At 37.9% G+C, this 23,208-nt stretch overlaps 1 protein-coding gene across 1 annotated transcript in view; it reads left to right on the forward strand.

The window, feature by feature from the left end:
* ERICH5 (glutamate rich 5) overlaps positions 1–16,973 on the forward strand; it is a 29,213-nt gene extending 12,240 nt beyond the window's left edge. The window contains exons 3-4 of the mRNA XM_025450461.3: positions 7,922–8,941; positions 10,863–16,973. Of these exons, the coding sequence (XP_025306246.3) occupies positions 7,922–8,941; positions 10,863–10,972 (1,130 nt within the window). The 3' untranslated portion in view covers positions 10,973–16,973. The remainder of the gene's footprint in view (positions 1–7,921; positions 8,942–10,862) is intronic.
* The last annotated feature ends 6,235 nt before the right edge of the window (positions 16,974–23,208 follow it).

A 23,208-nucleotide genomic window follows, 5' to 3' on the forward strand; every position in this document is an offset into this window, starting at 1 on the left:
AGTCCTCAATAAAAATTATCTATCATTAATACCAATTTTAGTAAATCTCAATTTTTCTTTATTGCTTTTCCAAGATCAAATTGTTTGGTTTTCTTCCTCAAAATCAACTAGTTTGGTGATTTTTTTTCTGACTTTTTTTTTCTTTTTTTTGCTAAATTTGTAAAGGGAAAGGGACTATTAAAAATATTAAGTTATGGGCAGCTCAGGTGGCTCAGCAGTTTAGTGCCACCTTCAGTCCAGGGCATGATCCTGGAGACCCGGGATCGAGTCCCACGTTAGGCTCCCTGCATGGAGCCTGCTTCTCCCTCTGCCTGTGTCTCTGCCTCTCTCTCTGTGTCTCTCATGAATAAATAAATAGAATCTTTAAAAAAATATATTAAGTTAGTAATAGCACAAGTGGTACAAAAATAATAAAAAATCATAAAAGTGGTATGTGAATGACCAAAATTTGTGAAACAGTTTTTCTAAAGTTTATTTTTCAAGATTTTATTTATTTATTCATGAGAGACACAGATAGGCAGAGACATAGGCAGAGGGAAAAGCAGACTCTCTGTGGGGAGCCCAATGCAGGACTCAATCCCAGGACCCTGGGATCACAACCTGAGCCAAAGGCAGATGCTCAACCACTAAGCCACTCAGGCGTCCTGTAAAGTTATCAGATCTTATTTTGCTAGGTTACATGCTCTTGTACTTTTGCTGGTATACTTAAAAAAAAAAAAAAAAACTTTTATTTTAGAAAAGTTTTAGATTTACAGAAAAAGTATGAAAATAGTACAGAGGCTCCCATAGACCCGCTTTTCCTTATTATTAATATCTTACATAAGTAGGCATGCTCGTCACAATTAATGAACGAATACCATGCGTTATGTTTTTTTAAAGATTTTATTTATTTATTTGAGAGCCAGAAAGAGCTGAGTGGGAGGAGGGGCAGAGGTAGAAGGAGGAGCAGGCTCCCCGTGGAGCAGGAAGCAGGACACAGGGCTCAATCCCAGAACCCTGAGATCATGACTGGAGCAGATGGCAGACACTTAACTGACTGAGCCACCCAGGTGCCCCCTGATACATTGTTATTAACCAAAGTCCATGCTTTATTCAGATTTCTTCAGGTTTTCTCTAATATCCTATTTCTGTTCCAGAGTCCCATCCAGGATTGCACAATACATTTGGTCAATACATTTAGTGTGTTTCCTTAGGTCCCTCTTGACTATGACAGTTTCTCAGACTTGTTGACAGTTTTAAGTACTGGTCAGGTATTTTGTAGACTATCCCTCAATAATTGGGGTTTGTCTGATGTTTTTCTTACAATGCTCCTGTGGTCATTGGAAGAGCACAGAGGTAAAGTGCCCCTTATATTACATCATATCAAGGGTACACATTCTCAGTGTAAGTTATTACTGGCTCCTTAGCCTCTCTAATCAGCCTTTCCCCTCTACAGGTCCTACATCTCCATGTGTGCTCGTCAAGTGTTCTGGAAGTGTCTCTCCAACTACATGTTCTTGTTTCTCTATAGTTAAATATCAATGTTAGGTTTACCTTCAAACTTGGTTGAATTTACTTTGTGATGGTCAAAAGTAATTTTAAATATGTCAACCTAAATAGTTCTAATAAAAAGATGGCTTGTCTGATTTTTACTTAGCCTCTTTTGGAATTTTTGCCTATGGTTTCATACTTCAGGTACATGGGATTTTGCCTCAGTTCTCCTCTCTTCTAAATGAATGCCCTGTTGATATCTGCCGAATGACAGAATGCACCCTTGGGGATTAGCATTTGTGCCATGGCACATGAGGATAGTGTCTTTACATACTTTGGTGAGAGAAAAGGGCAAAAACATCTAGAGTAGTACCATTAGTAACTCCACAAATTTTGGATAAATGATAGGATGAAATTGAGGAGAAAGCAAAGTAAGAAAATGAGAAGATGAGTAGATTTCCTTTGGGACTGATTCCTGCTGCATCTCGGTTCCCAAAGCTCCACAGCTAAAGAACCCAGAAATGGTGGCAGCAGGGGAAAATACCAGAGTGCCCTTTTATCACTGATTCTCTAGAAAACCCAGTAGACAGGCCAGTGAGGTCTTTGGGATGTCTGATATGTCACAGCCATGGGATAGGAAATATTGACCTCGTTTTTCTCCTTGCTCGGTAGAAACTTTTCATTTCTGATTAGGGTAATGAACTGAGTTGAAAAGCTTCCATCATAATGTGAATTTCAGGTATGTTAGCTCTAGTTCTAATCCCTTCTGTAATGTTGCCTAGTATTTCGTTTCTTTGTGTGCCTATCACAACGGTGCTTACAACAAGGGTTCTGTTGGTTCAGCTGTCGCAACAAATTTGTGATGGTTCAACCTTCAACAGAATCAAGAGAGATAATGAGCACCAAAGGATTAGGCCCAGAGCAGTGTATGATTTGATAAAATGTAGGGTTCAGGAAACAGACACATCTTTAGACTACTTTGGATGTGGAAACAATGCATCTCTCCACAATCTTTATTATTTAATAATACACGTTAGGCGTAGAATGTCTCCTGTGTGTGGACGAAAGATCTCATCTCTGAACTTTCAAGTCAGAGTGCTAGGAGAAATGATGTAGTACCCTCTGCCTCAAGGAGGCATGTCTGGGAGTCATAAAACCACGTCGACAGAGTGTGTGGAGGTTCTTGGGTGAGAGGTAATGCTTAGGCACCAAGGTGTACTTAAGGAGGGTAGCTATTATTTGAATCTCCCTGCAGACAGTAAATTTGAGGATAGCTGGGACCAGATCTTCCTGGTCATCTGCTAGGACCTATGCTCAATGTAGAGGTGGCCTCTAGTAGGCTCTTGAATACTTGAAATCAGTGAATAAGTGAAATCAAAGCCAACAAACAGAATGAAAGATATTTATTTATATAAAAGCTGTCAGTAGACTTCCTTCATGCTGGTCAGGTCATGCCCGATATTGTGCATATTATCCCATTATTGATCAGTTATCACGTTTTAAAACTTATCATGGTAACAAAATGATTTCGTAGGTCAATGTTGACAACTTTCTAGTGTTTAGGGAACTGTTTATCCCAGATTGTTGGTGTTGCAGTCCATTCTTTCTCAGTTAGCTATAATTTATTGACGGGGCCACCAGTAGGCCACAAAGGACCTTTGTGAGGTTGTAAAAAGGTGCTCTCCCCACCCTTGACACACGCAGCCCTGCAGGTGCACAAGGCTGGAGTTCAGCTGTCCCCCGCTACTCAGTGGGGCACCCCGTGTAGTGAGAAAACCTGCACCGCCCCCAGCTTCCCAAGTACCTGTTCATGTCACGTACCATGGTGGGGAACCACACACATTAGCACCTCAAGCAGTTCTCTGAAGATGCCTAAAAAGCAATTCCTGTATCCCCATTTTACAGATAAAAAAAGGTGAAGTCTAGAGGGGTTAGGAACTTATCCAAATGGCACAGTTAAATAAATGGTGGAATCAGGATTCACATCCAACATCAGTAGAGTCTGGAATGCACTGCTCAAGCTGAAGAGGAGGATAGATTAAACAAATCTAGAAATTGTACTTGCCTCGGCAGCTGGGGATAAAAATATTCTGAAGGCTAGAAATTGGGTGCCTGACAGGAAGTGTTTGGGGTGACTGTAGACTTCATTGCTGTACTCTCTGAGAGGTGGTTTGAAACTACCATTTGTTTTCCAACCTTTTCATTTATTTATTCCCATCTTCTCTTTGTTTCTGAATAAGCTTAGAGAAAGGTGCCAGTATCAGAATGAATGAAATTACCTTACTTTTCTGTTTGTCAATGTTTTCTTCCTTGCTCTCGTCATCAAGTGAGGTATAATATCAGTGATGGCTAATGTGGATTGTCACTCAATGGCGCTAGTCACTGTGCTTATGCTTTCCAGTAGCAAGGGGACACATGGAATCCTCACAACAACTCTGCTAATACAGTTACTGCTTTACAGGTGGTGAAACTGAGGCACAAAGAGCTGTAATCAGGCTAGTGAGTACAGGAATCAGGCCTCAGACCCACTACATTTTGGGTGTGTTTTCAAAGCCATGTGATATCGTCTTCCCTTTTAGAATAGATTACCCTTTTCTATCATGTAGGAAAAAGAACTTTTGGGCTGTTAATTAAGAACTATGGCCTCCAAAATACATTCATTTCAAAATTCAAGCAGAATGTATTTAATAAATTCTTTCTTTTTTCCCTCATCCTCCCATATGTTTGTTTTTGTACCCAAGAGCCTGGCTGATATTACCATTGCAATTCTCTCTTAACTGGAGCTAGTCTTTTGCAAATCTGTATTAGTAATGGTTGCAGAGAGAAGTTACTTCAAAGCATATACAATGAAAGCTGAGATTCCGTATTACGAATTATGAAGGAAAGTAGGTCATGTGTGGTTTTCTGTAAGGTTTGGGACATTTAAAGTATAACACATGAGAAACTTAAGGCAGCCTCATGATTTTTTGTATTACCATTTGACCCAGTTAAGGAAAAGAATAAATATTTTGACTGAAAAAAAAATACAAAATGAATTTCTCACTGCACTTAGAGCAGTTTCTCTCTCTCTCTCTCTCATGATCATTTTATTTATTACTTTTTTCCTCTAAGTTTTTATTTAAATTCCAGCTAGTTAACATATAGTGAAATATTAGTTTAAGGTGTAGAATTCAGTGACTCATCACTTACGTACAATACCCAGTGTTCATCACAGGTGCCCTCCTTAATACCCATCACCTGTTTGATCCATTCTCCTCCCCCTCCTGCCCACCTCCTCTCCAGTAATCAGTTTATTCTCTATAGTTAAGATTTGCTAATCATTTAAAAAATGTTTTATCTCCTTTGGGATACTTAGGAAAATATTAAAAGACATGACATTCATCTGTTATATTTCCCAGTTTGGTTGCGTATTTTCAGGTGGTTTTATAAAAATATTATATGTTGGGGACATTTGCCTACTTCAAGTATGTCATTAAGATAAGGAAAAGTACCTAACAATGAAAACTGATACTGTGATCATGGGCATAAATGTTCTAGTTGTGGCAAAAATTGATAGATCACTTGGACACTAGTGACACTATTTGTGGGTAAATAACTTTTCACAAAGCTTTTGGTTTTGGAGAAAAAACTTGAATCAGTCTGATAACATATGTTTTTCAAAATATGAAATTGAGTGACTTTGTTTTGGGTGTTGTCACATTTTCCCCCCACAGCTTTCTGCCCTAGAAGAATGATGCCGTTGGAATTTACCCACAGGTGGCACAGCTGGATGAAAGTCATTTGTCTCATTTAACTGACAGTACTAATCACTGTAATAACTATTTTAACAGAAAAGATAATTTGGCAGACATCTATGATTAGTATATTAACACATTTCCTTAATTCCCTAGGGCGACCATCACCAGAACATCCTTTGTGTGATCTAAATGAATTGTCCTGTCATAATGAGTTTCTTTATAGGCCTGAGAAATCACTTTTGTTAAATTGTCTAAAGTGCTATTAATTTGAAAGCTTCATTCATGATGAGGTCTGAGGGAGAGGCAAAAGATGGCCCTTCACCCTGTTCTGACATATGACCCACTGGCAGGGCCCTGAATCTCCCCTAATCCTCCCCAAACTTGGCTTCTCCAAGCCTTGTATATCTACTCTATATCCAGGGCTCCAAACCTGGAAGCAGGGGTAAATGATTTGATGTGAACAAATATATTAAAAAGAGAGACAATTGGCAGTGAGTTGAATTAATGATAATACACAACCTAAGGAAGTGAAGAACTATGACAGTTTAACTCAGGGAAAAATGAAAAATAACTTACACAAAGTAATAGCTTACTGTTTGGCTTGGTTCTTCCTAGCAGACATATTCATTCTATGGACATGAACCTGGATACCACTTTACCCAAATTACAATACTATTTTCAGTGATTGCTCACATACAGTTGCTGAACTGAAAGTAAATGTGACTGTGTGATGGGAGAGGGTAAGGGGTGACAGAGGTGGGAGAAGAAGGAGCCCAAGTCTTTAGTTTCCATGTGGGAATGAACTGAAATGCCCACACTGAAAGATCATGAAGCAACAATTTGCTTAGAGATATAGAAGAAAAATATCCCTCCAAAACAGTTAAATGAATTAAGAAACTTACCCCCAGGAAGGGGTAAATGGGAGAGGAGATCCGAGTATTAGTTGTGCATCTTAAATAAGCGATATGTATGTATGCATATATAATTAGGGTGGGGAGTAACTTAGGGAAAAGAGATTTTAAAAAAGGAAAAAAATATTCAGGAAAAAAAAAAAGATAGAAGCATATTACCTGGAGACCCATTTTAACATGATAGCTTATTTTCTCCGGTATTTTTACCATCTGTGATTTTCTTTCTCTTCCTTCATCATTCTCTTCCAATGATCAACTTTGCTTTAATCATACTGTAATAAAATTGATAACTAACTTGCTGAGCACTTAGGTGCACATTTTATATGCATTGTTCCATTTGATTAACCCAATTGTGCGTGCTGATATTATAACTTATTATATCATAATTACATTCTTATATTAGCATATGGTCTTCATAATCATCTTTTTAAAAAAAGATTTTATTTATTTATTCATGAAAGACACACAGAGAGAGAGAGAGAGGCAGAGACATAGGCAGAGGGAGAAGCAGGCTCCATGCAGGGAGCCCGATGTGGGACTCGATTCCTGGACCCCAGGATCATGCCCTGGGCCGAAGGCAGGCGCTCAACTGCTGAGCCAACAGGTGTCCCCATAATCATCTTTTTTTCATGGTACAATAATATTCCATCCAGCAGAATATCTTTTCCCCAAATTATTAGACTTTTAAGTTGTTTTCCAGTTTTTGCTATTATAAAGAATACTAAGATGATATACTTTTCTCCAAAGCTTTTTCCTGACATTTGTGCTTATAGGATGAATTTCCACAAGGAAGATTACTGGGTCAAAGAGTAGAATCATGTTGCCAAGTTGCTTGTCTTAAACTGTCTAGGGCACTTTTACATTAAGTGTTTAATGTGATGCCTTGTGCAGCTCTGAGAAAGGTGGGGGAGAGAGATTCACTGCCATTTTACAGATGAGATAACTAGGAGCTAAGTCTTCAAGGTCACACAGCTGGAGGAAGAGCCAGAATTAGGTTCCCAACTCTTTCTTGATTTCTGTCCCCCAAATGAGATGAAACTCAGGCTGAGCAATTCCTGACACTTTCCTTCCCAGATGTCTTGGTCTTTACCTAGTGGAGCTTCTCTGTCAGGGGGCCCTTTCCTTTCACTGAGAGCCATTCTGCTTCAGGAAAAAGTAAGCCCCCTCTAGCAGCCCAAAACCACATGCTGAATGAAATCTTCTACCAAGGCTTAGAAAAAACAGAGCAAGAAGGGGAAAGAATGTGAGAAAACAAGTGAAATGTGCTTACTTAGAAAACGGGGCAGGATCCATGAGAAGGTGTCTGAGGAGTAAACAAGAAAATACTGTGATTTTGGAGGACCTTAATGCTTAAGATAAGGTATTTGAGCTGAAGACAGTGAGGAAGTTTGACTTATGGAGGGTTAGGGTCATGGTATGGCTTTTTTTTTTTTTTTTTTTTTACTCATTTGTATGCAGGACTTTCTTGAATGTTAAATCTACTTAAAAAAATTTTTTTACAACCCTGAGACCATGACCTGAGCCAAACCCAAGAGTCAGACACTTAACTGACTGAGCCACCCAGGCGCCCCTAAATCTATTTCTTTCTCTTTTTTTTAATAATAAATTTATTTTTTATTGGTGTTCAATTTGCCAACATACAGAATAACACCCAGTGCTCATCCCATCAAGTGCCCCCCTCAGTTTCTTGATAGCAGTATACTTTCTCAGGATAGAAACTAACCAACAATTTGTATTTTTTCTTTTTCTTTTTCAAATGAATGATCAAAAAGTAACTTTAAATATGTATTTTCTCAACCACAGAAGAAAGTGAGTCCTGCTTTGCTCAGCCAAAACCATGTACAATGGGAAAAGAATCTACTCTTTATGGCAAGGTACAAAAGGAAAGCCCTCCCCAACTTGAGAAGCTCAAGATTTCAGCAGTGTCTACAGCTAATGGTATTAAATCACTCCGTGAACAGCCCTCGGCAAACAATGCTGCAGATCTACCAGAAGATACTCAGCTTCTAGAAGGACTCAAGGAGTCTGGGCCACCTCAGCCAGGTGGCACAGATGTTACTCCAGAAACAGGAAAAAAGAAGAGAGACATGGGAACAGTGACAGAGGCTCAGCCTTTAAAAGGAAATGCTGAGACTGAATCTGTAGAAACAGGCACCAAGTACCAGCCTTTGAGGATCACAGGAGAGCAGGACTCTCCTGGAGCAGTGGAAGGTACTGAGAATCCACAAACTGCCAGAGAGATGAAACCTCCAGGAACAGCTGAGAAAATCCCTCCTCTGGAAGCAGCTAAAGAACCACAACCTGAAGAAGCAATGGGAAAGGGTAAACAGACCCAATGCCCAGAAACATTTCCCAAGGAGAATGAATCTTCAGAAGTATTGGAAGGAAGTCAATTTGTGGAAGCAGCTGAAGAGTGGCAACTTCAAGAAACATTGGGAAAAGATGAGCTGTCCCAGCCTCTAGAAACAAGTCCCAAAGAGAGTGAGTCTCCAGAAATATTAGAAGGAAGCCAGTTTGTAGAAACAGGTGAAGAGCGGCAACATGAAGAAACATTGGGAAAAGATGAGCAGTCCCAACTTCTAGAAACAATTCCCAAAGAGAATGAAACACCAGAAATATTGGAAGGAAGTCCATTTGTGGAAACGGCTATAAACGATGATTTGCCCCATAAAACTCTTGAAGGTCCAGGAAACATGGAGAAGATTCAACCTGAAGGAATAATAGTTGGAAGCATGGAGCATCCAGTGGGAATTCTAGAAACAGGAGTAAATATGGACACAGTCAGGAAAACTCATACTAATGAAGAGGACCAACACATTGAAGGTAAAATTTATGCTGGTTGTGTAGATGTGCTGCATAAGTGATCATCCCTGGGGATCTCTATGTCAGGTGGTTGAATTTCATTTGACCCAAACCAGAAGGCTTTCATACCTGGAAAATGGGCTCTTGGCTCTGCAGCAGAAATGCTCTACACTTGATCTGAGCCAAAAGGACAAGAAGTGATACAGAAAAATGTTCTAAAGCATAATCTGTGTCCAGAATTTTTAACCTGGATCTATCTTTGTTGAATACACTTGAATGTTGAAGGCAACGTGTTAAAATTTCTGGATTTTTCCAGGTTCACTTTTCATCAGGTCCCATGTATGGTATGAGGATCCAAAGTGGAGATGAGTAAGTGGTTAGCAGAGGAACTTCACCTTCTAGTGAAAGAATACCCAGCTAATGGATCTTAACAGTGCAATTTTCATCTCTGCCCATTTATCCTTAGAAAATCACTGCCAGTCTGCTGCTGTCCTACTATCTTTTTGTCTCTAGGAGAAGACTAGAGACATCGTATTATGTCTTGGCATATGTGTTTTTAAAATGTTCTTTGCCAACATAAAAAAAATGGCATCTATTCTACTCTTTATTGGAGTTATAATTGAAAAAAATAACAGTTCTTCTGGGGAATGATTTACATATTGGTAAATTTTAGCTTCACACTATGGTATAATTAAGTAAAGCATTCATCCATATGTTCCTTAATTCATTTATTACCACAGCAGTTTTTGAGTGCTAATCATATGCCAAGTGTGGGGGGTGAGGGTGGGAGTAAGAGATAGGCCCTGTTCTCCAGGGGCTCACAGTCTAATGGGAAGAAGGCTGAATTTAAACACATTACCACGGTCTATTGAAGTAAGTGCTTTAAGGAAGGTGTACAAAAGTGTTCCAGGAATATAAGGAAGGGGCAGGTAAAAGCATGTATTTGTTGGGCTAGACCCTAACCTTAGCAAACTCAAGTCATTAGGGCCGAGGATAGTGAGTGAAGTGAGAGGCACATGTTTATGGCACGGGGAGCCCTGGGGACGGTAGTGACCAGGCACACCATCCTGTTAAAGAGGTAACTACTGCTTAGCTCCATCCGTGAGCCAATATTGCCCACCCTGACTTCTTAGGGAGACAGATTTATATCTACAGTGTCCAGACTTTTAAATGTTTGCAATCTTTAAATGTTTAATGATTGTTTTCTTCAAACACCTCAATGGCCCAACAAAATGGGTTCCTGGGCATGCCTAGACCACCTTTTCATTTAAATATAAATGGAACTTTTTTTTTTGAACATATGCTTCTAGAATTTTAATGCATATATAAACTTCAGAATTAAAATGTGAACATACTATAGATAACTTGCATTGTTCATTCAAAAAGAACCCATGGACATCTTAATGCCTATAAACCACCTTTACAACAATATTTTCATCTGCACATATGGACACAAAACTATTCAGTCAAGACATATTATTGGATATTTACCAAGAACTGAACACTCAGGTTGCTCTCACATTTTTGCTCCTGAAACTGAGCTTGGATAAATATTTTAATAGATAATTATTTTGGCAAATCCATCATTATTTCCTTAGGATAAATCCTTAGAAGTAGAATGCACGGATTAGAACTTTTTGGGGCTTCTAATACAAATCACCTTACATGGAACTTTTTATTTATATTATGTTCTGCTGTCATTTCTTGGGTAATTCTGAAGCCTGATTTTATATAAAGGGATGTCAAGATAGAAAATGTTAAGGGATGTCGGCCATTCAGAGGATCTGAGATATTCAGGGCAATTGCCTTTCTTGACACCACCAGAGAAACTTACTAATTTGACAAAGAGAGCAGGAGCTGCCCATTGGAAACTGGCTGTAGGGTACTCTATTGTTCATGCTAAGTGAGCATCTCTTAATATCTCCTTTGGTTACTTTTCTAGGTGAGACAGGAGAAAAGGTTGAAACAGAGACAGAGAATGAGAAAGGAGGTGAAGGGGCTGGAACAAAAGAAGAAACAGGTGAAGCTGTGGATCTTTCAGCAGCCACATAAATTGGTGTGGTAGTACAAGGATAACGGACACAGTGTATTATAACAGAAAAATGTGAAGTGTGAGGGTTACAGATCTTATCTTTCAAAGTTATGTATTTTATACAAAGTGTGGTTATTATGTTCCTGATTACATTGTTCCATAAAACTGCTAAGCTATGAACAGTTTTCTTAGGCACTCAGAATAGCCATACATTCAGGACTACAATAGTCACAGCCAATGACAAGTAGGGTATACAATCACTGGAGTATGAGGGTGTTTTCTTCACTGTGGCAATAGGTCTATTCAGTTTAGAAAATGAGACCCTAAAAAGAAGGTAGAAACCTTAGGTATAGGTGGCTGGAGAAAGGAGTTAACACATTTTAGGGAACTCATGATAATAAGGTTATACATGTATGATTACAGTGGGTAAGAATGAACAACGTCAAGTCAAGCTATACCTAGTGTTTCTTGTTGCAGAATTGAAAGCTGGTAGGAACATTGGAGTGTGTGTCATCTAGTTACCTTCTCACCTTAAGTCTATCTACTACGGTAGACTCTTATTTATCATGGTGTGTTAAATGTGTTAACAAAATCCTTGTCAAAAAAATGCATTCTGGTGCTATTGCAAGATCAGGCATTTCTACACCGAAAGGCTACACATTTTTCATGTGCCATTTTGAATTAGCTATTGATTTTACACTTAGGTGAAAGATTTCAATTAGTGTTGTCCTTTTGACTGACATTAATATATTTTAAATCAATTGGCTCTTAAATGTATTTGAGGCAACAAACAATAAGAATTAAAACCTAGATTAGTGGGGCACCCAGGTGGCTCAGTCAGTTAAGCGTCCCAGTCTTGATTTTTGGCTCAGGTCATGATCTCAGGATCGTGAGATCGAGTCTTGCATGGAGCTTCTCACTGAGCTTGGAGTCTGCTTAAGATTCTCTTTCTCCCTCTCACTCTGTCTGCCCCCAGCCCACCTAGCTGGCCCTTGCATGTGCTCTGCAAACTTTTTCTCTCTCTCTAAAAAACAAACAAAACACCTAGATTAGTTGCCTATGAGAAGTTTTTATTTTGGGTCTTTTTGTTTGTTTTTTGTTGTTTCAGATTACTATAGTTTAATGTTAGGCTTTAGAGGTAGAAAGGAGTTAAGAAATTAGAATTTAAAAACCATTTATAATATTTTATTAATGTTAAAATGATGTACATTGAAAGTTGCTTTTCAAGAATTCTTCCAAAATTGCCAAGAGATTTTGGTAAAAGATTATACATGAATAGTAATGATAGCAATCTTGTCTACCATTGAGTGCCTGGTGTTTATGAATATCAGGATAGAATTATAGTCTGGAAACACTTGGTTTCTTTTTCTTAAATGTAAATATATATTTTTAAGGTAACTGCTCAGATGAATTAACTAGAATATTTTACTTTAGCTTTTATATTAAAATGACTAATAAGATGACCTATAATTAATTTCAAGGATATAGGATTCAGGGAAGAATTATCATCTTTATTCTGATTTTAACATTAGTTTATGCTTCTGACCTTAAAGAGCTGAAGTAGACAACAAAAGGAGGTACTTGAGTAGATGACATCCTCTTTTCTGCAGAGTGGCTGGACTGTGATTTTATTGAGAGCAAGGACTATTTTATGTATCTCTAATTCAGGCATTTAGCTCCTTTAGTAGAATATGATAGGTGCTTGATAAATATTTGTCAAATCAATCAATGAATAGTAAATACCAAGGGTTCACATTTATTTATAATTCATTTAAAAAGAATATATTTAAAATCTCAGTTTGTGTAGCACATTTTCACGAGTGCTGCTCAAGCTCAGTAACAAGCTATATATCTTGTTTAGTTCTGAAAACAGCACTATTTTTTGGTCAGAAAGTTACATAAATCAGACATGATATAATATCTTTCAAGCTGCCTTTTGTGACCCAAAGGTGTTTTTCCTGACCAAAAGGTATTTTTATACAGATATCTAGTAACTAGAAAATGATAGAGCTTAGTGTAAAATATGAAAATCACCTTAAAAGGTGGAATTGTATTTTGTATCAAGTACTGAAATAGTAGGATTCATTTACTTAATAGACATAAAGATCCATTCTGTATTGTGTAGATTATCTTTTTTTAATCCGTAGCATGTGTTAAAGAAATTTCTTTAGAACTGATTCTTGAAACAACTCTTTCCCAAAGCATTATATAGTGGCAATGTAAGTTTTCAAGTTGTTTGTTAATCTTATTATTTTCCATTAATTACTAGGTTATTTATTCTTGGATTTTTGAAATTTGTATAAATTTCTGGTACTTTTTATACTTTGGCCTTTAATGTGGTTACTAAGACATTTTTAGAAACTGTTCTTATTCTTTTAGATAATACTAGTAATTTTTTTATTAAAACCTATAAATTAAAAGTTCCATAATATTTGAGTATCCTAGAATTGAAATATTTCATCTAAATAAGGATTTATTTTTTAAAATAAAATTAAAGTAATAAGCGCCTGTAGTAAAACTCAAATAATACAGAAAGGTATAAAACGGGCAGTAAAGTTCTCCCTCCCATATCTTTTAGACTTTCTATGAAAGGATAATTAGGTTTCTTGCATATGTTTCCACAAGAAGGTAGTATATATGCTATGCTATATGCATATGCTACAACGTAAGTGTATATTTACATATCCACATTTTAAAACACAAATGAGAATTTACATAGCCCTGTGTTGTAAAAAGTGCATATAAAAACCACAATCTATCCTTCCCTATGTTCGACTTTTTCTCTTTTGCCTAAGACTGATGGACAGCGTAGCCAAGTGGTTTCTGCTTCAAAGTGCTCAGACTCTGAGAAGAGATTATCAGTTTTGCTCCAGATTCAAAACATAGAAGTGACTGGGTGACGGGCACTGAGGTGGCAACTTGACGGGATGAGCACTGGATGTTATACTATATGTTGGCAAATCAAACTCCAATAGTAAAAATATACAAAAAACCCCATAGAAGTTGGACAAAAGGATTGAGCCGTTTGTAAGGAATTCATAGAGAAACTATCATCAGGACTGGATTCTCTCATCCTGGGGTGCTATATAGGATTGTAGCCCCTTTTGTGGTCTACTAAGATAATTTCAGCATTTTCTACAAATAAGTGGAAGGGGAAATGGAGAACAAATGGTTTGCCTGCTAGCAATCCCGGTATGGAATGTTTACCAACAGAGGGTGCCAGTTGCAAAGCTAGGAAATTCCCAGTCTGATGTCAGAATTCTTGGCCAGAAGTGCTGTGTACCCAGTCCCCTGGGGAACCCACAGGGTAAGAATATGCGGTCAACCTGTGACTTTAGTGCCTTTTCCATTTCGACTTTGGACTAAAAGCTCCTAACAACTTGGAACAGTCAAAACACCCATGTCCCTTTTAACAAATGCTTTGTTCTACATTTGGCCTTGAATTAAAAATAAAAATGGCTTTAAAAGGAAAATGTTTTTTCCATGTTTAACTAATCCAAGAGTATTATATACTTATGGTTGAATAACCTTGATAGGATTTACATCTGTGCTCTTTAGGAAACTACAAAAGCTTGTTAGAGCACCTAAGTTACAAACATCTCATTTTTATAATGATGATTTGGTGACCACTTGTGAATTGTTTCACAAATGCCCGAAATGTGAACATCATAAAGCCATTCATTAGCTAACCCACATTTGTAAGGTAAAGGGAGGAATGATATGCTTTTCTTTTTCTCTCCCCACACTAAATAGCAGGGCACGGCTGCAATCTGAAAAGTTGAAAGCATTTGCTCACAAGATAACATTTAATCTAAAACTAAAACTTTGTCAGCTCCTTTCTTCCTCAGAGTTTATAAAGTTAATGAGCATTGGGTTATACTTGCAAGGTTTTAATTACAGAAACACAATAGTGTAATCCTAGAGAGCAACTCACAGGGATGGAGTTTCTCTTTTCAGTTGTTACTATCAACAAAAACTAGGGAACTCCTCCCTGGCATTACTAATCCGTGTAGAATCAAATTGGAGGCCATTAGCTTTATTTCAGTAATACCACTCAGCAGATTTACTGGGCAGTATATGAGATATTGCAAGCTCACCCTATATCATTATTTCTGTGGCTAATGAAAGAAGTCTCCAGACATTAAAGTCAGGCTTTAATAACATTTGAAGGTGGAAGAAGGGCGCCCATTCAGTTTAATAGTATGCTATATAGACATGAATAAACATACTACTCCTACCCACTACTAGGGACAGCAAGCCTCACCAGTTTGCAGAAAAGGAGTTCTGAGAAACCAGTTAGGGATACCAATTTTTTAAAATTGACAATTTATAATTGACAAACATATGGATACTAACTTTGGTTTGAAATCTGCCTCATTTTTTTCTTGTAGAACATAGACAGTTCTCAAATGTTTCCTAATAAAAGTATGGGCAGCCCGGGTGGCTCAGCGGTTTAGCACTGCCTTCAGCCCAGGGTGTGATCCTGGAGACCCGGGAAGGAGTCCCACATCAGGCTCCCTGCATGGAGCCTGCTTCTCCCTCCCTCTACCTGTGTCTCTGCCTCTCTCTCTCTCTGTGTCTCTCGTGAATAAATAAATAAAATCTTTAAAAAATAAATAAATAAAAGTAACTATAGCAAAATAGCATTCATGCTATTTATATATCATGATATAAATTTATGAAAAAAGTAATGCCTATTATGTTGAATTGATTTATGCAACCCTGATTCCAAACATTTAAAAAAATATATTCAAGGACAAGAACAGAGGCTTTCTATAGCAGCTGTACTGTTGAGAGAGGGGCTTTGGGTTGGGAGGGGCGTCAGCCCTAGTACCCAGTAGGAAGTCACGAAGGACCATACTGTCACAAGTCACAAGGTGACTTTTCTGAATATCACCACACTCCCAGCAGTTCAGGAGGGGAGAGACTAACAGTTAATTTCAACCACAGATAGTAGTTATTTAGTAGATCAGTACAGATTGCTTCATATTTTGTGGATATTAGAGTTTTGTTAAAAAAAATGTTTTTAGGAATGCCTGGGTGGCTCAGTGGTTGAGCATCTGCCTTCAGGGAGTGATCCCAGAGTCCCAGGATCGAGTCCCATATCAGGCTCCCTGCAGGGAGCCTGCTTCTCCTCCCTCTCCCTGTGTCTCTGCCTCTCTCTCTGTGTCTCTCATGGATAAATAAAATCTTTTAAAAAAAAGTGTTTTTAGTAAAAATAATACTGGTATTGTCTATGTACTTGAATGTGACACAATGACTAATTAGGTGATAATTGCAAGGAAGGATTTATTATTAAAATAATCACTTTTTTCTTTACGAAATGAACACATGTTCATGGCAGAAACCAGAAAATATAAACTTTAAAAGATGAAATCTAAACGTGACATGTAACTGAATCCATAAAAAATCATGCTGATGTATATATGAGGGATTCTTCTTTTTCCTTTTAGTGTTACAATACAAAGTTAGCCAAAGCTCAACTATTAATAGAACTTTATTGAATGGCCGAGTGCAACATTTCTGGATTTTCCTCATTGGACCCTACAGGGGAATAATAGTTTTTAGAGAGTGTTCCAGTAATACTTGCTATGTTAGTAACTACTGATTAATGCTATAGGGAGAAAAGCTATGCCCAAGTATATTAGCTGTTAACTGACCACGATTTATAACAAATAATTTTTTTATTATCTTAGGGAAAAACACTAAAACTTAGTATTTTATCTGGAATTACTTTTAATAGTAACTGCTAACCAAATGTTAGAGAAAAGACTATAAGCTCTTTAGTGGATAGAGAAGATACCTACTGAGCCTAGTATAAGTCTGGCAATCATGAAATATTTGTTGATGACCAAAGCTCTTTATTCTTGTATAATCTTGATAATTTCCTCAGAACTGAATCTAATTGGCTGTAGCGGAAAATATGGTCAAAATTTTCATAGAATTATTTTGTACTGCTTGTTTGATATTTACAATTTTGATTGAATGTGATTAGAAATAAAGTGAAAGTTTTTTGTGGCATATTTTCTATCTGAATTTTTATTACAGAAACATACAAAATCACTTTTGCCTCACTGTGTCCTTCAGTAAGAAAAGTATTCTTTAAATTACACCCTCTGTGAAAGGTAAGGAATCTGACAATAGCAGGGAAAGATGGGTGACTCCTTTGAGACATCTTATGATCATTTAGTGATAACACATTTCAAAGAGATTGCTATTTCTGTATGTATGAAAGATTAACATGAAACAAATGTTCTTTTCCATGTTTCACAAAATCCAGTGATTCTCCTTCAGTGTGGAAAGACTCAACATCCCAACCCAGCCACTAACAAGTTGATTAACTTGGGTACCAGCATTTTATTTCTGGCTCTTTCATTCTAGGGTTTGAATCTGAAGCCATGACCTATTTATAACTGTCCCGTAGACCCAGCCTGGCCTCACTGTCTAATTTCCTGGCTACAGTGACTGGTTTAAGAATGTGCCCCTATAGGGGCACCTGGGTGGCTCAGCACTGAGTGTCTGCCTTTGGCTCAGGGCGGGATACTGGGGTCCAGGGGTCAAGTCCAGCATTGGGTTCCCTGCAGGGAGCCTGCTTCTGCCTCTGCCTGTGTCTCTGCCTCTCTCTGTGTCTCTCATGAATAAATAAATAAGATCTTAAAAAAAAAAAAAAAAAGAATGTGCCCCTAAACTGAGCTGCACCAATCAGAACCTTCTCTGGGAAGCTTCTGCCAGAGAGGCCAGAAAATGTCTTAGTGCTGGGGTTAGGACCTGAGGTGTCTATTTGTTTGGGCCTGTAGCTACTTCCCCTGAGAGAAGTGAAGCTAGGAAGTGTCTGGAATGCAAATGTGTAAATAAAGCCAGCTGCACTCTGACTTCTTTGCTACACAAGCCTATGAATTTCTCCTTTTTCCACTTATACTAGTTTGAGTTGGGTTTCCGTCATTACAAATAAGAGGGTTTTTTAAAGATTTTATTTATTTATTCATGAGAGACACACAGAGAGAGGCAGAGAGACAGAGAAACTCTATCTCAGGATAGAGTCCTGAATAGGGCTCCCTGCTTAACAAGGAGTCTGCTTCTCCCTCTCTCTCTGTCCCTCTCCCTGCTCCTTTCTCTCTCTCTAAAAAATAAAATCTAAAACAAAAACAAAAACAAAAACCTATAAAAAAGTACAAAGTGGTGTTTTATAAATGAGCTGGAAAAAATATTAAATATAACAGCAGTACTTAATTATAATGAAAAGATATGGGGATCCCTGGGCGGCTCAGCAGTTTAGCGTCTGCCTTCGGCCAGGGGTGTGATCCTGGGGTCTCAGGATCAAGTCCCACGTCGGGCTCCCTGCATGGAGCCTGTTTCTCCCTCTGCCTGTGTCTCTTCCTCTCTCTCTGTGTGTCTCTCATGAATAAATAAATAAAATCTTTAAAAAAAAAAGATACAATAGAAAAGATCAACAGAGCCCCAAAGCAATTCTGTACAAAGAGTAGTAAAATTGATAAGCTTCTGGGCAAGACTAATTTAAAAAACTCAGAAGCCCTAATAAACCACATTAGATGAAAAGGGGGCACAGATACAAGAGATTGAAAAGATGCCTATGAATGTAAAAATTTAGATGGAGAGTGAAAATTCACACAATGTAAATGACCAAAACTGACTGAAGGAAAAACTAGAAAATCTGAACATTCCTGTTACCATGAAATAAATGGAATCAGTTTACAATTTTCCCCCAAAGACAACCACCAAGCCCAGTTTTACAGGTTAATTCTAACAAACATTCAAGGATAGATATGTACAACCATAAACTCTTTCACAGGAGGGAAAAGCCAGTCTCACAGATAAGCATAAATGTAAAGATCTTACACAAAATACATCACTCTAAATTTGAGGGTATAAAATATATACATTATAAATGTATGTTTGTGTACATATAAACACATATTGACCAAGTTGAATTTATTCTAGGAGTGAGAGGTTTGTTCTACATTATAAAAAATTAACTAGCTGTATTTGACCATATTAGTGAGGTGAATAGGAACAAGCATAGGATGATGTCATAGATAGAGAAAATTCAGTACGTTTCAACAACTATTTTGAACTCGTGTCACCTCAATGAGTCCTTCCCTTTCCGTGGACCTTTTTAAACTTGTAATTCTCCATACAAACTCCAACTCCCCTTGCTTTGCTTTCCCCCATAGCTCTTTACAATCTAACATAATTTCTTAAAAAATTGTGGTAAAACATGCATAACAAAATTCCCCATTTTAACTATTCTTAAGTGTATAATCTAGTGGATTAAAGACATTCACAATATTATGTAACTGTCACATTTCCAAAACTCTTTCATCACTCACAGCAGGAACTCTGTACCCATGAAGCAATAGCTCCCCACTGCCCTCCACCCAACCCCTGGACCTCTACGCATTCTGTCACTGGGAATTTGCCTAATATATAATTTACTAGTTTTCTTATTGTCTGTTCACTAGAAGTTAAGCTACTCGAGGGCAAGAATTTTAGGCTCTTTATTTCAAAATTGACAGCAATCATGACAATATCTGGCTTATTAAATATTCAGAAAAGGAAGGGAAGAAAGGACTTTTACCAAAGTAGGGCTAAAAGGAAACCTTCTTGATCTCATAAAGGGAATATATTAAAAATCCTATAGCATCACACTCAACAGTGAAATGTTAAAGATATTCCTTGAAAAAACAAAACAATGGGAATGATTTCACTTTTGTTTTACCTCAGAAACTTGGAAAGGAAAATAATATTTTGCTTAATGACTCAGACATATACAAAAGGAAGTGATATTGGTTTCCTGAGATGTATAGGAAGTGGACAGGATTGGACCAACACATCAGGTCTACCACAATAGGGGTGTTCTTTTTTTCAAACTGTGTGGTAGGAACATGCGTGGTCAATATTCCTATGTATCTACTCAGTATTAAAAGATGTTTTAAAAATTTTTACCCAGGGACACCTAGGTGGCTCAGCAGTTGAGTGTCTGCCTTTGGCTCAGGGAGTGATCCTGGGATCTTGGGATTGAGTCTCGCATCAGGCTCCCTACTGGGGAGCCTGCTTTTCCCTCTGCCTGTGTCTCTGCCTCTCTCTCTGTGTGCCTCATGAATAAATAAATAAAATCTTTAAAAAAATTACCCATAATATTGAGTGAAAAAGCTAGTCAGACAAATACATTCAGTGTTTTATTAATGTAAAATTCAAAATCAGGCAAAATTAAATGATCATTTTTATGCCTAACTTCTATGTGGTAAAACTATAAAGCAAAAGGATGATTAACATAAAATTTAGGACTGCAGTTCTCTTTGGGGGAAGTGATAATAGCACTTACATTGGCTTATATAGGACCCCAAAAATATTGGCAGTGTTCTTTTCTTCAGCTGGATTTGGTATTAATTTTATTATTTATCTAAACCATGCATAAAAATTATATAATCTCACTGATACATACAATATGGTTTTGATGGGTAACTGAAATTCAGGTGTCATCCTAGACAAATTTCATCACTTGTCAACATTTTTCCCAGAACATTGCAGGATGGGTGGTGGAGTTTGTCCCTTGCTGATTTACCTGTCCTCATATTTTTAGGAGATGCCAGTTAACTATGAGCAATAATTTTAACCGAAAGGGAGCCTTTCAATTTAACACTCTACCACAGATTGCATTGCTACAGTCCTTAAAACATTGGAAAGTTTTTTTCTAGAGGATTTTTGTGTACAGAGAGTACCCATACACACTCCCTCTCCCCAGAGCACACAGTTTCCCTGATTATTAAGATCTTTCATTAGTGTGGTACATTTGTTACAACTGATGAACTGATACTGATACATACTATTAACCAAAATCTCTTGTTTACTTTGAGGTTTACTCTTTGTGTTGTATATTCTATGGTTTTTGACAAATGTATAATGTATAACATCCTCCATGCTGTATCCCACAGAAGAGGTCCACTGTTCTATTCTTTTTTTACTTTCACTATAGTTTTGCCTTTTCCAGAATGTCATGGAGTTGGGATCATGCTTTGTGTAGCCTCTTCAGACTGGCTTCTTTCACTTAGCAATATGCATTGAAGGTTCGTGTTTTTTTATGGTCTGACAGCTCATTTCTTCTTATTATCAAATAATGGAAAGGCTTCTGTGACTATCATCATCACAGCTACATGCCAAGCATTATTCTAAATGCTTTATACATAGAAATTTAATCCTTACAACTTTATAAGGTAGGTAGTACTACTATCCCCATTTTACAGAAGGAACAGAACAGAGAGCTTAAATAACTTGCCCAATGTTATTAAGCTTAGAAGTAGTAGAACAAGATTTGAACTCAGGTAGTCTGGTTCTAGAGTCCATGCCCTTAACCACTATACTATACTGCTTCATATAAAAATGCCTAAAATAGGGATCCCTGGGTGGCGCAGCGGTTTGGCGCCTGCCTTTGGCCCAGGGCGCGGTCCTGGAGACCCGGGATCGAATCCCACGTCGGGCTCCCGGTGCATGGAGCCTGCTTCTCCCTCTGCTCGTGTCTCTCTCTGCCTCTCTCTCTCTCTGTGTGACTATCATAAATAAATAAAAATTAAAAAAAAATGCCTAAAATAATTTCCAGTGCCTGATCTTGTTTTATCAATTCACAGTCCTATACTCCCCAGCTTTGCCTACTTGAAGAGTTGTCAAACTTTCATTCAGTTATCTAAATAGCAGAAACTTTTTTACCTAGCACATTATTCCATACGAGCAATAATTACCATATACTGCTGAATAGAGGTAGTTCTTTTTGAGTCCTTGCTCTATGCTAACCTCTGCAAAGTAGTTTTCATATACATTATTTTATTTCATCCTTAGGACATCCCTTTGAGGAGGTACGATTATTATCTCTAAGGAAACTAAGCTTTAAGGAAGTTAAATAACTAACTGAAGGTCACAGAGCTAAGAAGTGGTAGATGTGAGCCTCAAACCTCACTGGAGTTACGCCAAAGTCAGTGCTCTAAAAACTGTTGTCTTAACTGCCTCTATTATCATCTTTTGGTTGACTGAGCTTTCCAAATCAATATGATATTTCTACAACAAGCTGAAACATTTGTGAAAGTATCTCAGAAGTGGGTCACCAAATTGTCTTTATAAAAGTGGGATGCTAAAAAAATAAACAAATAAAAGTGGGATGCTTGTAATGTTAGAACAAGCTTGATGCTCTCTTGAACAAGCTTTTGTATATCCAAGAATGATCTGTGGGTATATGTTATAGCAGCACCGCTGTAATACAATACTCTTGAAAAATCACTGAATTGTTTGGAGGAGTGGTTAAGTCACCCAACTGCACATTCTCACAGAAGGATACTCTGCAACAGTTTTAAAAATGAGGTAGGCCTATGTGTCTGTATATGGAAGATCTTTAAGACAGAGGATAGGGCAGCCTGGGTGGCTCAGCGGTTTAGTGCCTGCCTTCAGCCCAGGGTGTGATCCTGGAGACCTGGGATGGAGCCCCATGTCAGGCTCCCTGCATGAAGCCTGCTTCTCCTCTGCCTGTGTCTCTCATTAATAAATAAAAATCTTAAAAAAAAAAAACCACAAAAGATAGCTATCTGTAGAATAATATATAAAATTCCATTTATGTAAACAAGCTGAAACCAAGCTGGATGATCAACTATGTAAAGAATAGAAAACTGTCTGCTGGTAATACTCAAAATTCTTAGCAGTGGTTCTCTTTGGGGACGTAAGAGGAATGGAGAGTGAGGGAAGGGTACTTCTACTTTTTTTTTTTTTTTCTTTGAGATTTTATTTATTAATTCATGAGAGACACAGAGAGAGAGAGGCAGAGACTCAGGCAGAGGGAGAAGCAGACTCCATGCAGGGAGCCCGACGTAGGACTCGATCCTGGGACTCCAGGATCACACCCTGGGCCAAAGGCAAGTGCTAAACCACTGAGCCACCCAGGGATCCGGTACTTCTACTTTTTTTAAAAAAAAATTTATTTGTCAGAAAGAGAAAGAGAGAGAGAATGACTGTACAAGCAAGGGGAGCAGCAGGCAGAGAGAGAGAAGCAGACTCCCCACTGGGTAGGGAATCTGACCCTTGCTTGGCTCTATCCCAGGACCCTGAGATCATGACCTGGGCCAAAGGCAAAGAGGCTTAACTGGCTGAGCCACCCAGGTGCCCTTATACTCTTTAATCTGTGTACTTGTATTTGAATTTATTCTATATATCAAGGAAGTATTCATGTAGTAGTTGTCTAAATTGAAAGGCTTTAAAG

The sequence above is a fragment of the Canis lupus genome, chromosome 13 (assembly GCF_003254725.2).
Source record: "Canis lupus dingo isolate Sandy chromosome 13, ASM325472v2, whole genome shotgun sequence".
NCBI lineage: Eukaryota > Metazoa > Chordata > Mammalia > Carnivora > Canidae > Canis > Canis lupus.